The sequence below is a fragment of the Bombina bombina genome, chromosome 3, assembly GCF_027579735.1.
Source record: "Bombina bombina isolate aBomBom1 chromosome 3, aBomBom1.pri, whole genome shotgun sequence".
NCBI classification, from domain to species: domain Eukaryota; kingdom Metazoa; phylum Chordata; class Amphibia; order Anura; family Bombinatoridae; genus Bombina; species Bombina bombina.
In genome coordinates this window covers 973640434-973655305 of record NC_069501.1, presented here as the reverse complement: position 1 = coordinate 973655305, position 14872 = coordinate 973640434, and the positions used below count along the sequence as shown (strand labels likewise).

The 14872-nt window shown below is 36.4% G+C and overlaps 1 protein-coding gene across 1 annotated transcript in view; it reads left to right on the top strand.

Moving 5' to 3' along the window:
* Positions 1-14872, top strand: part of FKBP11 (FKBP prolyl isomerase 11) — a 137674-nt gene that overhangs the window by 19670 nt on the left and 103132 nt on the right. Inside the window, exon 4 of the mRNA XM_053708064.1 lies at positions 10215-10248. Within this exon, the coding sequence (XP_053564039.1) occupies positions 10215-10248 (34 nt within the window). The remainder of the gene's footprint in view (positions 1-10214; positions 10249-14872) is intronic.

The following is a 14872-nucleotide window of genomic DNA, read 5'->3' as shown; positions in this document are numbered from 1 at the left end:
GTGAGCGTTAGACCCTTTCCTGACTGACTCCAAATACCGGCGGTAGCCTAAAACCAAAGTTAGGAGACTCTAACGCTGGTTTTCACGGCTACCGCCAAACTCTAAATCTAGGCCTATGTTTTCACATTTAGAAATACCTCTGTGTATTAAGTTAAACTCTCTTTGCCTTGCTAATTTAGTAGATAACATGTTACCCAAAGTAGCTTTATGCCTAAAGGAAAACTGACACTCTTACTTGATAAACTGTATTTGAGCTTCTTATCAGCCAATAAGATGGAAAAGTGTTTCCTAGTTATGGGATTGATCAAAAGCCATCGTCTGAGGCCTTTTCGACTCTTTTTCTGAGAAACAAAGTGACTTTTTGATGTGATTACAACAGCACATTTTCTGTTCAAAGAAAAAAAAGCCCTGATTTTAAAATGGAGCTAAAAAAGTTCTTGGCAATCACAATCTATTTTTAAAAGACTCTTCAATACCTTTTTAAGACCAGTCTTGCCTTGTCAAATTCAAAACCTAAAGGTACTTGATTAAGCTCCAAAATGGCCTTTTGAACATCTTTGTAAGTATTCCAAGACTAGTTGAAACATTCTGTTATATTGCACTGGTGCAAGACACTCTGAAATGGCCAAATGAGACATTTTAGTGGTATATTACATGCTATTGATTCATTAAAGCTCTATTCATCACCATTGTATAGTCGGGTTGCAGTGGAAAGGGCACACATTTACATATGTGTGCATTCATTTACATATGTAAATGTATTGAGGATGTGATATCCTGTATAGCTAAGGGCAACTGCAGGAAATGTAAGATCAGTACCACAAAATGTAGAAATCTATTTCTGTTAACAGGATTGTGCAATTGTGAGTTCAAAAGGAACCTATTGCAATATGACTCCATCCTCACCACTGCTAAACCATCTGACTGCCAATTGTATGTAGGTAGGATGGGCATATTGGGCATGCTTGCTCAATTACTATATTGTCACTTTTCATTTTTTAAGTATTTGTTTCTTTATGAAATTTACATTCATTTATTTTAAAGCATTCACCTAGATTACGAGTTTTATGTTAGAGGCTGTGCGGTGCTAACGAGCAGTTTATGCTCACCGCTCACTTACAGACAGCGCTGGTATTACGGGTTTTTACAAACTAGACAAGAAGTGAGCGTTGAGCAAAATTTTGCTCATTACCGCACTCCAATACCAGCGCTGCTTACGTTAGCGGTGAGCTGGTGTAACGTGCTTGTGCACGTTTTCCCCATAGGAATCAACGGGGAGAACCGGCTGAAAAAAGTCTAACACCTGCAAAAAAGCAGCGTAAAACTCCTTAACGCAGCCCCATTGATTCCTATGGGGAAATACATTTTATGTCTACACCTAACACCCTAACATGAACCCCGAGTCTAAACACCCCTAATCTTACACTTATTAACCCCTAATGTGCCGCCCCCGACTTCGCCGACATCTACATTATAATTATTAACCCCTAATCTGCCGCTCCGGACACCGCCGCCACCTACATTATACTTATGAACCCCTAATCTGCTGCCCCCAACATCGCCGACACCTACATTATATTTATTAACCCCTAATCTGCCGCCCCCAATGTCGCCGCAACCTACCTACACTTTTTAACCCCTAATCTGCCGCCCCAACGTCGCAGCCACTATAATGAACATATTAACCCCTAAAACGCTGCACTCCCGCCTCGCAAACAGTTAAATATTATTAACCCCTAATCTGCCGGCCCTAACATCACCGACACCTACCTACATTTATTAACCCCTAATCTGCCGCCCCCAACGTCGCCGCCACTATATTAAAGTTATTAACCCCTAAACCTAAGTCTAACCCTAAACCTTACACCCCCTAACTTAAATATAATTAAAAGAAATCGAAATAAAAATTCCTATCATTAACTAAATTATTCCTATTTAAAACTAAATACTTACCTATAAAATAAACCCTAAGCTAGCTACAATATAACTAATAGTTACATTGTAGCTAGCTTAGGGTTTATTTTTATTTTACAGGCAAGTTTGTATTTATTTTAACTAGGTACAATAGTTATTAAATAGTTATTAACTATTTAATAACTACCTAGATAAAATAAATACAAAAGTACCTGTAAAATAAAACCTAACCTAAGTTACAATTAATAATGTAATTAGGGAAGGTGAGGGGATTTATGGCATTTAAGCCAAGTGTAGAATTATACACTATAGTACATGCAAAAAATATATTGAATAAAAATTACACTTTATTTAACATATATGCAAAAAAGACATTACCATAGATGGAGTGCTGCAGCTCAGTAAAAGGAATGGGTATAGTTACTTCCAACCTCCTTTAGCTAGAACTGGCTGTCCAGCATCCATCTATAATTAAAAAGATGCTATAATCGGCTTACTGGAAGAATGGGAAATTCACTTCCAAAATTCCATAAATCATCAGCCATATAATATAGTATCTAAGGTTAAAATAAGGGCTTGTGAGTCTGGTTAAGCGTGGGTAAACTAAATGATATAATAGTAGGTTTAGGAAAAAGGGGTTAATAGCAGGGTTGGGAGAGATCAAACCAAATCAAATCACACCAGTATTCACACTGACTTTTTAATTATAGATGGATGCTGGACAGCCAGTTCTAGCTAAAGGAGGTTGGAAGTAACTATACCCATTCCTTTTACTGAGCTGCAGCACTCCATCTATGGTAATGTCTTTTTTGCATATATGTTAAATAGGATTGAGCTCGCCAGCTCAATCCTATTGGCTGATTGCATCAGCCAATAGGATTTTTTCTACCTTAATTCCGATTGGCTGATAGAATTCTATCAGCCAATCGGAATTGAAGGGACGCCATCATGGATGACGTCATTTAAAGGAACCTTCATTCCAGAAGAGCCGTCGGATGAAGAGGATGCTCCGCGTCGGATGTCTTGAAGATGGACATGCTCCGCGCCGGATGGATGAAGATAGCAGATGTCGTCTGGATGAAGACTTCTGCCCAGCTGGAGGGCCACTTTGCCCGGCTTGGATGAAGACTTCTCCCGGCTTCGTTGAGGACTTCAGCCCGGTTGGATGAAGACTTCTCCCGGTAAGGTGATCTTCAAGAGTTTAGTGTTAGGTTTTTTTAAGGGGGTATTGGGTGGGTTTTAGAGTAGGGTTGGTTGTGTGGGTGGTGGGTTTTAATGTTGGGGGGGATTTGTATTTTTTTTTTATAGGTAAAAGAGCTGATTACTTTGGGGCAATGCCCTGCAAAAGGCCCTTTTAAGGGCTATTTGTAATTTAGTGTAGGGTAGGGCTTTTTTTATTTTGGGGGGCTTTTTTATTTTGTTAGGGGGATTAGATTAGGTGTAATTAGTTTAAAAATCTTGTAATTTTTTATTATTTTCTGTAATTTAGTGGGGTTTTTTTGTACTTTAGCTAATTTTATTTAATTGCATTTAATTTAGGTAAGTCATGTAATTATAGTGTAGTGTTAGGTGTTATTGTAACTTAGGTTAGGTTTTATTTTACAGGTACTTTTGTATTTATTTTAGCTAGGTAGTTATTAAATAGTTCATAACTATTTAATAACTATTCTACCTAGTTAAAATAAATACAAACTTGCCTGTAAAATAAAAATAAACCCTAAGATAGCTACAATGTAACTATTAGTTATATTGTAGCTATCTTAGGGTTTATTTTATAGGTAAGTATTTAGTTTTAAATAGGAATAATTTAGTTAATTATAGTAATTTTTATTTAGATTTATTTAAATTATATTTAAGTTAGGGGGGGTTAGGGTTAGACTTAGATTTAGGGGTTAATAACTTTAATATAGTGGCGACGACATTGGGGGCGGCAGATTAGGGGTTAATAAATGTAGGTAGGTGTCGGCGATGTTAGGTACGGCAGATTAGGGGTTAATAATATTTAACTAATATTTGCGAGGTGGGAGTGCAGCGGTTTAGGGGTTAATATATTTATTATAGTGGCGGCGATGTCCGGTTCGGCAGATTAGGGGTTTAAAACATTTTTTTAGTGTTTGCGATGCGGGAAGGCCTCGGTTTAGGGGTTAATAGATAGTTTATGGGTGTTAGTGTACTTTTTAGCACTTTAGTTAAGAGTTTTATGCTACAGCGTTGTAGTGTAAAACTCTTAACTACTGACTTTAAAATGTGGTACCAGTCTTGACAGGAGAGGGTGTACCGCTCACTTTTTGGCAGACTCGTAATACCGGCGCTACGCAAGTCCCTTTGAAAAAAGAGGATACACAATTTACGTAAGTGTATTTGCGGTATTTCCAAGTCTGGCCAAAAAAGTGAGCGGTGAGCCTGTACCTTCAAGACTCGTAATACCAGCAGGCGTTAAAAAGCAGCGTTAGGATCTCTTAACGCTGCTTTTTTAACCTAACGCACAACTCGTAATCTAGCCGTAAGTTTCTGGTTTTGCGTGATCTTCATCTAAATACAAGAAAGAATACTACAGGTTTCTATAAAAAGGACTTATGTCATCTTCTTTTACAGGATTTTAACAGTATTGAGACTGTAAAGTGTGAAACTGCTTCATTGCAATATTGTATCTGCAAAGAAGATGTTCAAATAAGATTGCCCCTTTATGAACGTTTTTATTGGGAACACACTTTTATGCAAGCAAAGTCCAAACACGTTCAGGACAGTGCGTTTTACAGTGCTTGTGCTTACATTATTGAAGTCTTCATGTGTGAGCCTGTTTAGAAGTTCAGTAATGTATACACAAACATGTAAATGAGCATTTCCCTTACACAGTGCAAAAAGGGGTTAATTCCAAAGAATTTTACTGTAACCTTAAGAAGTGTGAAACGGTTATTGTATATGTCAGTTTCAGATGACTTCCCAGTTTCTATCCTAGTAAAAGAACACATGAAAAGGCCTTTTCAAGAACTTTCTTGTGAAAACCATTCATAGCTGCCACAGGCTTTAACACACGGTACATTTTGGATCAAGATCACTTGGAATAAACAATTTAGATGGAAAGCTAAAAGTCATTTAGTGTGGAAATAGCCAAAAGATTTTAATTGACCCCTGTCTTATATATCTATATTGACTGCTGAAATCGGTAACAAAGGTAACTTTGTGTGGACTTTTACTCTTTATCCTTACTGGTGTTGAGACAGAGGTATCAAATACGACTCTTTCTTTGCACTCTGTTTCAAGGGTGGAACTACCATTAGTGCAGCAGGTGCAGTGCCACCAAGGCCCAAGTGCTGGGGTGGCCCATAACAGCCAGACTATACATATGACCTATGTGGTCATTACCTGTATATTCTGTCATTATATAATGTGTGTGTGTGTCTGTGTGTGTGTGTATATATATATATATATATATATATATATATATATATATATATATACACAGGTAGCCCTCAGTTTACGCCGGGCTTAGGTTCCAGGAGGAATGGTTGTAAATGGAAACCGTTGTAAATTGAAACCCAGTTTATAATGTAAGTCAATGGGAAGTGAGGGAGTTAGGTTCCAGGCCCCTCTCAAAATTGTCATAAGTAACACCTAATACATTATTTTTAAAGCTTTGAAATGAAGACTTTACATGCTAAACAGCATTATAAACATAAAAATATAGATTGTATCATCATCAAACTAAGTTTAATGAACAAAAACATTTGCTAACAGCACCTAATAAAATAATCACACAACTGACTGCATCATCATCAAACTAAGTTTAATGAACAAAAACGTTTTTTTTAATTGCATTTTTCTGCAATCAGTTCTCTGCATTGTTAGCATGTTAGATAATATTGGGTCTGCACCTATTCTATGCATTTCAATCTGCAGTGATTAATAAGCAGTTAGGCACCCTCACCTCAAGCAGCTGGACAGGAAGATAAAAGGGAAGTGCCTGCTAAATTTTGCTCGATAGATCTGGTCTGATCTGTGTACACAGATCAATTTAAGGCTGTTAAGTTGCATAACTTTGCTGCAAAACAAGCGGACAGCTCCACCTACTGGCTATTTTAATTAGTGCATTGCTTTCCAAAAGCTTTTTTAATAGCAGTCACATGACTGAAAAAAAAGTTGTTATTCTGAAACGGTGAATATTGTCTTTGGACTAATTGTTTCATTAAGATATTCTACTCATTTTATTAGATGTGCAAAGTAAGTATATATTTCTAAATTCAGAATGGCTGACATTTGTTATCAAGTGTACAGAATACAAAATGTAAAATTATAAGGAGTGTAATCACTTGAGCAGTCAGGAAGCTCTTTCATAGAATGTGCCCCTAGGTAGCTGCCTACAGTATATACAGAAAATGCAGCATTATTCTAAGCAGAAACAAGACAATCACAAAATGTTTTTTTTTTCTCTTCAAAGTAAAATGATTTTTTTTATAACATATGCTTATAGTCAGACATTTATATTTATGTGAACATTTATATTTTACTTCTACTTTTTATAGCGTCCATCACTCACCAAGATTCATTTTTCTAACAATTACACCATTACCTCACTGAGCTTTTCATGTTTTGAGGTTTGTACAAAAAGACATTTCCCCTACTGTCCTTGACTTGCGGTTGTTAATTTGATAAATTAAGAAAATAAAATAAGACAAACTTGCTATGCACTTTAATGTACCACAAGAATTAAAATCAGTAATAACCTCCAAAATATATGAATAAACCTGATCTCACTACAGATCTTAAAGGGACATTAAACACTTTGAGATTGTAATATGTTTAATTATATGTGATATAAAAAAACAACTTTGCAATATACTTTCATTATTTATTTTGTCCCCTTTTCCTGTAATTAAACTGAAAAGTGTGACCTTTCATGTTAGAAGGGAAAGATTAGACTCCAGCCATAACAGTGCTATATTCACTGATTCCATGCTCATTTTTAACTGTTGCTAATTGGCCTAAAAGGACATTCCAGCCAAAATTGGAATCCACATGGATGCGTTTCAGTTTTGAATAGAAGAATTTTTGTAATATACATGTATTGGCATAAATGCATTTAATAGAAGCTATAGCTGTTTCAAAAGTGTATTTAAGTATTCACCGTGCCAGCGGAACTACCGGGGGTGCAGCGGTCGCAACTGCAACTGGGCACCTGGAGGTCCCCCTTAAGGGGGGGCCAGCTTCAGCAAAAGAACAACTTTTATGCCCGCCTGACTGACTGGCTTTGGCGGCTGGTGCGCAGTGTCGAGCACATTGGCGCCTCCTCCGCTCCTGACTGACTGCACGTGTAGTCAGTCAGTGAGAGCATATTTTATGTCTTTAGGCATGTGTTATTCATGTAATGGAACAGTGAATTATAAGAGTTTGCTTGCCGTTAATGGTAAGTTTGACTTTGATTGCTGTGTTTCTCTTTTACTGCGTTTGATTTTAACTAAATAGATAGCCTTATCATAACTTACTGCCTGTTTTAGCTCTGCAAGGTCTCACATATATAGGGGCATATTTATCAAGCTCCGTATGAAGCAGCGGTCTAAAGACTGCTGCTCCATAACCTGTCCGCCTGCTCTGAGGAGGCGGACAGCGATCGCCAGAAATCAACCCCGAATACGATCGGGTTGATTGACACCCCCTGCTAGCGACCAAATCTGCAGGGGGCGGCGTTGCACCTGCAGTTCACAAGAACTGCAGGTGCAATGCTGAATGCAGAAAGCGGAATGCTGTCCGCATTCAGAGATGTCTGTCGGATTTCATGTCGGACAGACATTTGATAAATAGGCCCAACTGTTTGTGTTGATACAGACAGCATTTTTGCTGCTCTAAATTTTAATATAATTATAGGTTTTCTGTTTGATGACAAATCATTCAAGGTACCACCTATGGTTTTGCTTTTATTACACAGTCCTGTTGGTTGTTAGTATTATATAAAAACGTTGTACTTGTCCATATGAAAAGCATATATCACCATACCATATTATGTTGACAATAAGCTGTGTTATTTAGAGAATTTCATTACACCTTCTCCCTACTCATCCTTACGCTTCTGTTGAGCTGTATTACTTGGTGTAACTATTTCATGCACTTTGTTTTTATCATTGGGCAAGTCATTCTAGTTCATGTTTTGCCATTTTGTTTTACTTTATTATATGTTAAGTTATATTATGAAAATGTAGGAGTTCAGACTGTGCCCATAATAGGACTTTGATATACTCTGATTTGCTTCATATGCCAGGATCTATGGGTTTCATTTTATAAATATGCTGATGTTCTCTACATTGTGATCAGTAATATCCTAGCAATTGTCTGTTTAATGTGCTCCTGCATGTTTCTACCTCCGCTTCTTTAATAAAAAATAATAAAAAAAATTGAAGAGTCTTTCATACTTCTGCTTTAGACAATTCAGATGAAGTAACCTCATACGATAAAATATAATGCTCATAAAGAGTGATTTGAATTTTGTCTCCATGCCACTAGTTTTTAATCATCAGGCACTATGTGTTTGTTACTCCAGTGGCTCATTTATAAATATATTTGCTTTGAATATACAATTAGTTCTAGCATTTATTTTCTCTTTTAAGAACATTTTGGTATTGGATGAGGTAGTAATTGCAACGGTTAATATATATGTGTGTATACAGCACAGTCAGATATATTATATGTGTGTATACAGCACAGTCAGCTATATACATATATATATGTATATGTATACAGCATAGTCAGATATATAGATGTGTGTGTACAGCACAGTCAGCTATTTATATGTGTGTATACAGCACAGTTAGCTATATATATGTGTGTATACAGCAGTCAGCTAAATATATATATATATATATACAAAAAATGTTAATGGGAGGGGAGAGATATTACGTGTATCACTAATTTAAGTAGTATACACAGATTGATAATTTGACACAATCCAAAGGAGAGCACAGCACAGAGGTATGGGTGCACAGGAGACCAAGGGCACTGCCACAGCCCTCCAGCAATCAGCAATCAACAAATACAAAACAGTACTCCAGCACTCCAAAATTATGAAAAGGCATTGCCTTTTCATAATTTTGGAGTGCTGGAGTACTGTTTTGTATTTGCAGATTGATAATTTGATGCAGTCACATCGTATGGTGCAGAAAATTAAAATATAGATAGCCTTAACAAGCAAGATATGGTCATAGAATTTCGGCAAATTCTATATAAAAGACAAGGGATATCAGCACTCTTTTTTGAAAAAAAGTCATGTAAGTTTATTTCAGAAACAGATCCACAAAACAACGGACCCCTTCCTCATCCATGAGCAGAGTTCCTGTACATAATGAAAAACATTAAAACAGATGCATGAAACACTATTGACTGGCCAGTCTTTTCTAGCAGTAACCCAATCAAAAATGGTATTACTCTTATTTAAACAGCAAAATGTTGAAAGTTGAAAATGCTCTAAAACTGCAATCAAATTAAAGCAACAGGTTATCAACAGCTTAATGAGAGCAGAATATTTATCTCTATAACATTTTCTATAAGAGTAAAAGCGTTATACAAATAATTGAACAGCTGGTTATCACAACTTTGTTGAAAAGATAGAGCTATCCCACAGACTTCTAGCATGTAACTTCAATGAAAGTCTTTCAAACTCCCCATGCTAGCACGACCGCAGTCGTGGATATACACTTTTCATTATTATCCAGCTTTATTGCATTTATTTTACTATAGCTTTATAAACGTACCTTACATATCTGCAAATTACAATTGTATGATCATGGGATATATCTATAAGCAATGATAGGTGAATAAACAAAGCTTAAAGGGATAGTCAAATCCAAAATAAACTTTCATGATTCAGATAGGGCATGTAATTTTAAACAACTTTCCAATTTACTTTCATCACTAATTTCGCTTTGTTCTCTTGGTATTCTTAGTTGAAAGCTAAACCTAGGAGGTTTATATGCTAATTTCTTAGACCTTGAAGGCCACCTCTAATCTGAAAGCATTTTGACAGTTTTTCACCTCTAGAGGGCGTTAGTTCATGTGTTTCATATAGATGACATTGATCTTATGGACGTGAAGTTACCCTGGAGTGAGCACTGATTGGCTAAAATGCAAGTCTGTCAAAAGAACTGAAATAAGGGGGCAGTTTGCAGAGGCTTAGATACAAGGTAATCACAGAGGTAAAACATGTATTTACTTTTTTAAACAACAAAATTTCTGGTGTTGACTGTCCCTTTAATCGCTTACTATAGAGCATTAAATGCATGTTACAAAATAACAACTTATATTTTGTCTTTCAGGTCTGGAAAAGAGTCTAATAGGAGCATGTGTTGGGTAAGTAAGGGGCATTTATTTATGTTATTAACTAAGCTCTCTAAAAATTGTCATATTATTATTTAGTGCTCTGTATAATTTATACCACTTGTTTTTCCAATCACAGCTTATATTTTAATTAATTTGCTTTGCAACTGCAAGCTAGTAGCTCACATGCCTCACCACAAGGGTCAATGTAATCAGGCACGGAGCTAATAAGAGATCATTGTATTCACAGGAAACCCCTTTCAAATGGGCCGAGTTCTCTTTCTCGCTGCCACACCCACTGGGAGGCTGAGTTCTTCTGCTGCCATTTGTTTACATAGCATTCATATAACTAATACTGCAGTATTTAATTTTTTAGTTAGGGTGGCAGTTTCAACAGGAAAAATCAGATATTTCAAATCACAAAATAAAGACAAAGGAGTTAATTGTAAATAATGTATTATACTCCATTAGGTCAAATGGTTCGTAGGGAACATATAAAAGACAAGAATATTTTACAATAAAAAAAAAAATCTAGTCCACTAACCATAATAAAAAATACAAATTCTATGGTCTGTTATTTAGTTAATTATTTAGGGCCAGATTACAAGTGGCTGTCTAATTATTGCCCATGCACGAGCGTTAACTTCGCTAGAAGTTTGCTTTTTACACGTGTCTGGTTGTGTTCGAGTTGAAAGTAAACTGTTTTCACGCGCTAACCCGTCGAGTGCAAAAAGCCAAAGTTAGAATATCGCGTGCACGTTCGCGTATTCCCCATATATGTCAATAGGGAAAATAAAAGGAAAAACGCGTTACTCTCGTGCATACCCGATCGCATATTCTCATGTGCGCTAAACCAACATGAAAATATGAATATTTCACATTTCATTGTTCTGCACATAGCAGAATATGTTCTATTTATTCAGGTACAATATATAGCTATATATATACATTATTATATATAGTTATAGATATATGCAGATATACAGTGGATATAAAAAGTCTACACACCCCTGTTAAAATGTCAGGTTTCTGTGATGTAAAAAAAATGAGACAAAGATAAATCATTTCAGAACTTTTTCCACCTTTAATGTGACCTATAAACTATACAATTCAATTGAAAAACAAATTGAAATCTTTTAGGTGGAGGGAAATAAATAAAAAAAACTAAAATAATGTGGTAAATAACATTTTAACAGGGGTGTGTAGACTTTTTATATCCACTGTATATATCAATATTTTAAATAAGAAAAAAAAAAGTGAGGAATAATTGTATGGTGTTTAAATCAAAATTCAAGGACTTATAAATTAGTGCTTGTATTAGCTGTCCCTAGAATTTAACGCCTAGATTTAGAGTTCTGCGGCCAAAGGGGTGCGTTAGCTACGCTTGCTTTTTTTCCCACGCACCTTTTAAATACCGCTGGTATTTAGAGTTCACAGAATGGCTGGGTTTTCAGTGCGTTAGGCTCCAAAAAGGGAGCGTAGAGCATAATTTAACGCCACTGCAACTCTAGATACCAGCGGTGCTTATGGACGCGGCCAGCTTCAAAAACGTGCTCGTGCACGATATCCCCATAGAAAACAATGGGGCCATTTGAGCTGAAAACACCTGCAAAAAATCAGCATTCAGCTCCTAACGCAGCCTCATTGTTTTCTATGGGGAAACACTTCCTACGTCTGCACCTAACACTCTAACATGTACCCCGAGTCTAAACACCCCTAACCTTACACTTATTAACCCCTAATCTGCTGCCCCCGCTATCGCTGACCCCTGCATATTATTTTTAACCCCTAATCTGCCGCTCCGTACACCCCCGCCACCTACATTATAGCTATGTACCCCTAATCTGCTGCCCTAACATCGCCGACCCCTATATTATATTTATTAACCCCTAATCTGCCGCCCCCAACGTCGCCTCCACCTAACTACACTTATTAACCCCTAATCTGCAGACCGGACCTGAGCGCTACTATAATAAATGTATTAACCCCTAATCCGCCTCACTCCCGCCTCAATAACCCTATAATAAATAGTATTAACCCCTAATCTGCCCTCCCTAACATTGCCGACACCTAACTTCAATTATTAACCCCTAATCTGCCGACCGAATCTTGCCGCTACTGTAATAAATGGATTAACCCCTAAAGCTAAATCTAACCCTAACACCCCCCTAAATTAAATATAATTTAAATGTAACGAAATAAATTAACTCTTATTAAATAAATTATTCCTATTTAAAGCTAAATACTTACCTGTAAAATAAACCCTAATATAGCTACAATATAAATTATAATTATATTATAGCTATTTTAGGATTTATATTTATTTTACAGGTAACTTTGCATTTATTTTAACCAGGTACAATAGCTATTAAATAGTTAAGAACTATTTAATAGCTAAAATATTTAAAATAATTACAAAATTACCTGTAAAATAAATCCTAACCTAAGTTACAATTAAACCTAACACTACACTATCAATAAATTAATTAAATAAAATACCTACAATTACCTACAATTAAACCTAACACTACACTATCAATACATTAATTAAATACAATATCTACAAATAAATACAATGAAATAAACTAACTAAAGTACAAAAAATAAAAAAGAACTAAGTTACAAAAAAATAAAAAAATATTTACAAACATCAGAAAAATATTACAACAATTTTAAACTAATTACACCTACTCTAAGCCCCCTAATAAAATAACAAAGCCCCCCCAAAATAAAAAAATGCCCTACCCTATTCTAAATTTAAAAAGTTCAAAGCTCTTTTACCTTACCAGCCCTTAAAAGGACCTTTTGTGGGGCATGCCCCAAAGAATTCAGCTCTTTTGCCTGTAAAAAAAAACATACGATACCCCCCCCCCAACATTACAACCCACCACCCACATACCCCTAATCTAACCCAAACCCCCCTTAAATAAACCTAACACTAAGCCCCTGAAGATCTTCCTACCTTATCTTCACCTCGCCGGGTATCACCGATCGGTCCTGTCTCCAAAATCTTCGTCTAACCCAAGCGGGGGCTAGACATCCATAATCCTGCGGCTGAAGAGGTCCAGAAGAGGCTCCAAAGTCTTCATCCTATCCTGGAAGAAGAGGCGATCCAGACCGGCAACCATCTTGATCCAAGCGGCATCTTCTATCTTCATCCGATGAGGAACAGCTCCATCGTGAAGACCTCCAGCGCGGATCAATCTTCTTCCGACGACGTCCAACTGAAGAATGACGGTTCCTTTAAGCTCTTTTGGATGTCTAGCCCCCGCTTGGGTTGGATGAAGATTTTGGAGCCAGGACCGATCGGTGATACCCGGCGAGGTGAAGATAAGGTAGGAAGATCTTCAGGGGCTTAGTGTTAGGTTTATTTAAGGGGGGTTTGGGTTAGATTAGGGGTATGTGGGTGGTGGGTTGTAATGTTGGGGGGGGTATTGTATGTTTTTTTTTACAGGCAAAAGAGCTGAATTCTTTGGGGCATGCCCCACAAAAGGTCCTTTTAAGGGCTGGTAAGGTAAAAGAGCTTTGAACTTTTTTAATTTAGAATAGGGTAGGGCATTTTTTTATTTTGGGGGGCTTTGTTATTTTATTAGGGGGCTTAGAGTAGGTGTAATTAGTTTAAAATTGTTGTAATATTTTTCTGATGTTTGTAAATATTTTTTTATTTTTTGTACTTTAGTTAGTTTATTTCATTGTATTTATTTGTAGATATTGTATTTAATTAATGTATTGATAGTGTAGTGTTAGGTTTAATTGTAGGTAATTGTAGGTATTTTATTTAATTAATTTATTGATAGTGTAGTGTTAGGTTTAATTGTAACTTAGGTTAGGATTTATTTTACAGGTAATTTTGTAATTATTTTAACTATTTTAGCTATTAAATAGTTCTTAACTATTTAATAGCTATTGTACCTGGTTAAAATAAATACAAAGTTACCTGTAAAATAAATATAAATCCTAAAATAGCTATAATATAATTATAATTTATATTGTAGCTATATTAGGGTTTATTTTACAGGTAAGTATTTAGCTTTAAATAGGAATAATTTATTTAATAAGAGTTAATTTATTTAGTTAGATTTGAATTATATTTAACTTAGGGGGGTGTTAGTGTTAGGGTTAGACTTAGCTTTAGGGGTTAATCCATTTATTACAGTAGCGGCGAGATTCGGTTGGCAGATTAGGGGTTACTAATTGAAGTTAGGTGTCGGCGATGTTAGGGAGGGCAGATTAGGGGTTAATACTATTTATTATAGGGTTATTGAGGCGGGAGTGAGGCGGATTAGGGGTTAATAACTTTATTATAGTAGCGGTGCGGTCCGCTCGGCAGATTAGGGGTTAATAAGTGTAGGCAGGTGGAGGCGACGTTGAGGGGGGCAGATTAGGGGTTAATAAATATAATATAGGGGTCGTCGGAGTTAGGGGCAGCAGATTAGGGGTACATAGCTATAATGTAGGTGGCGGTGGTGTACAGAGCGGCAGATTAGGGGTTAATAATAATATGCAGGGGTCAGCGATAGCGGGGGCGGCAGATTAGGGGTTAATAAATATAATATAGGGGTCGGCGGTGTTAGGGGCAGCAAATTAGGGGTACATAGGGATAACGTAGTTGGCGGCAGTGTACGGAGTGGAAGATTAGGGGTTAAAAAATTTAAAT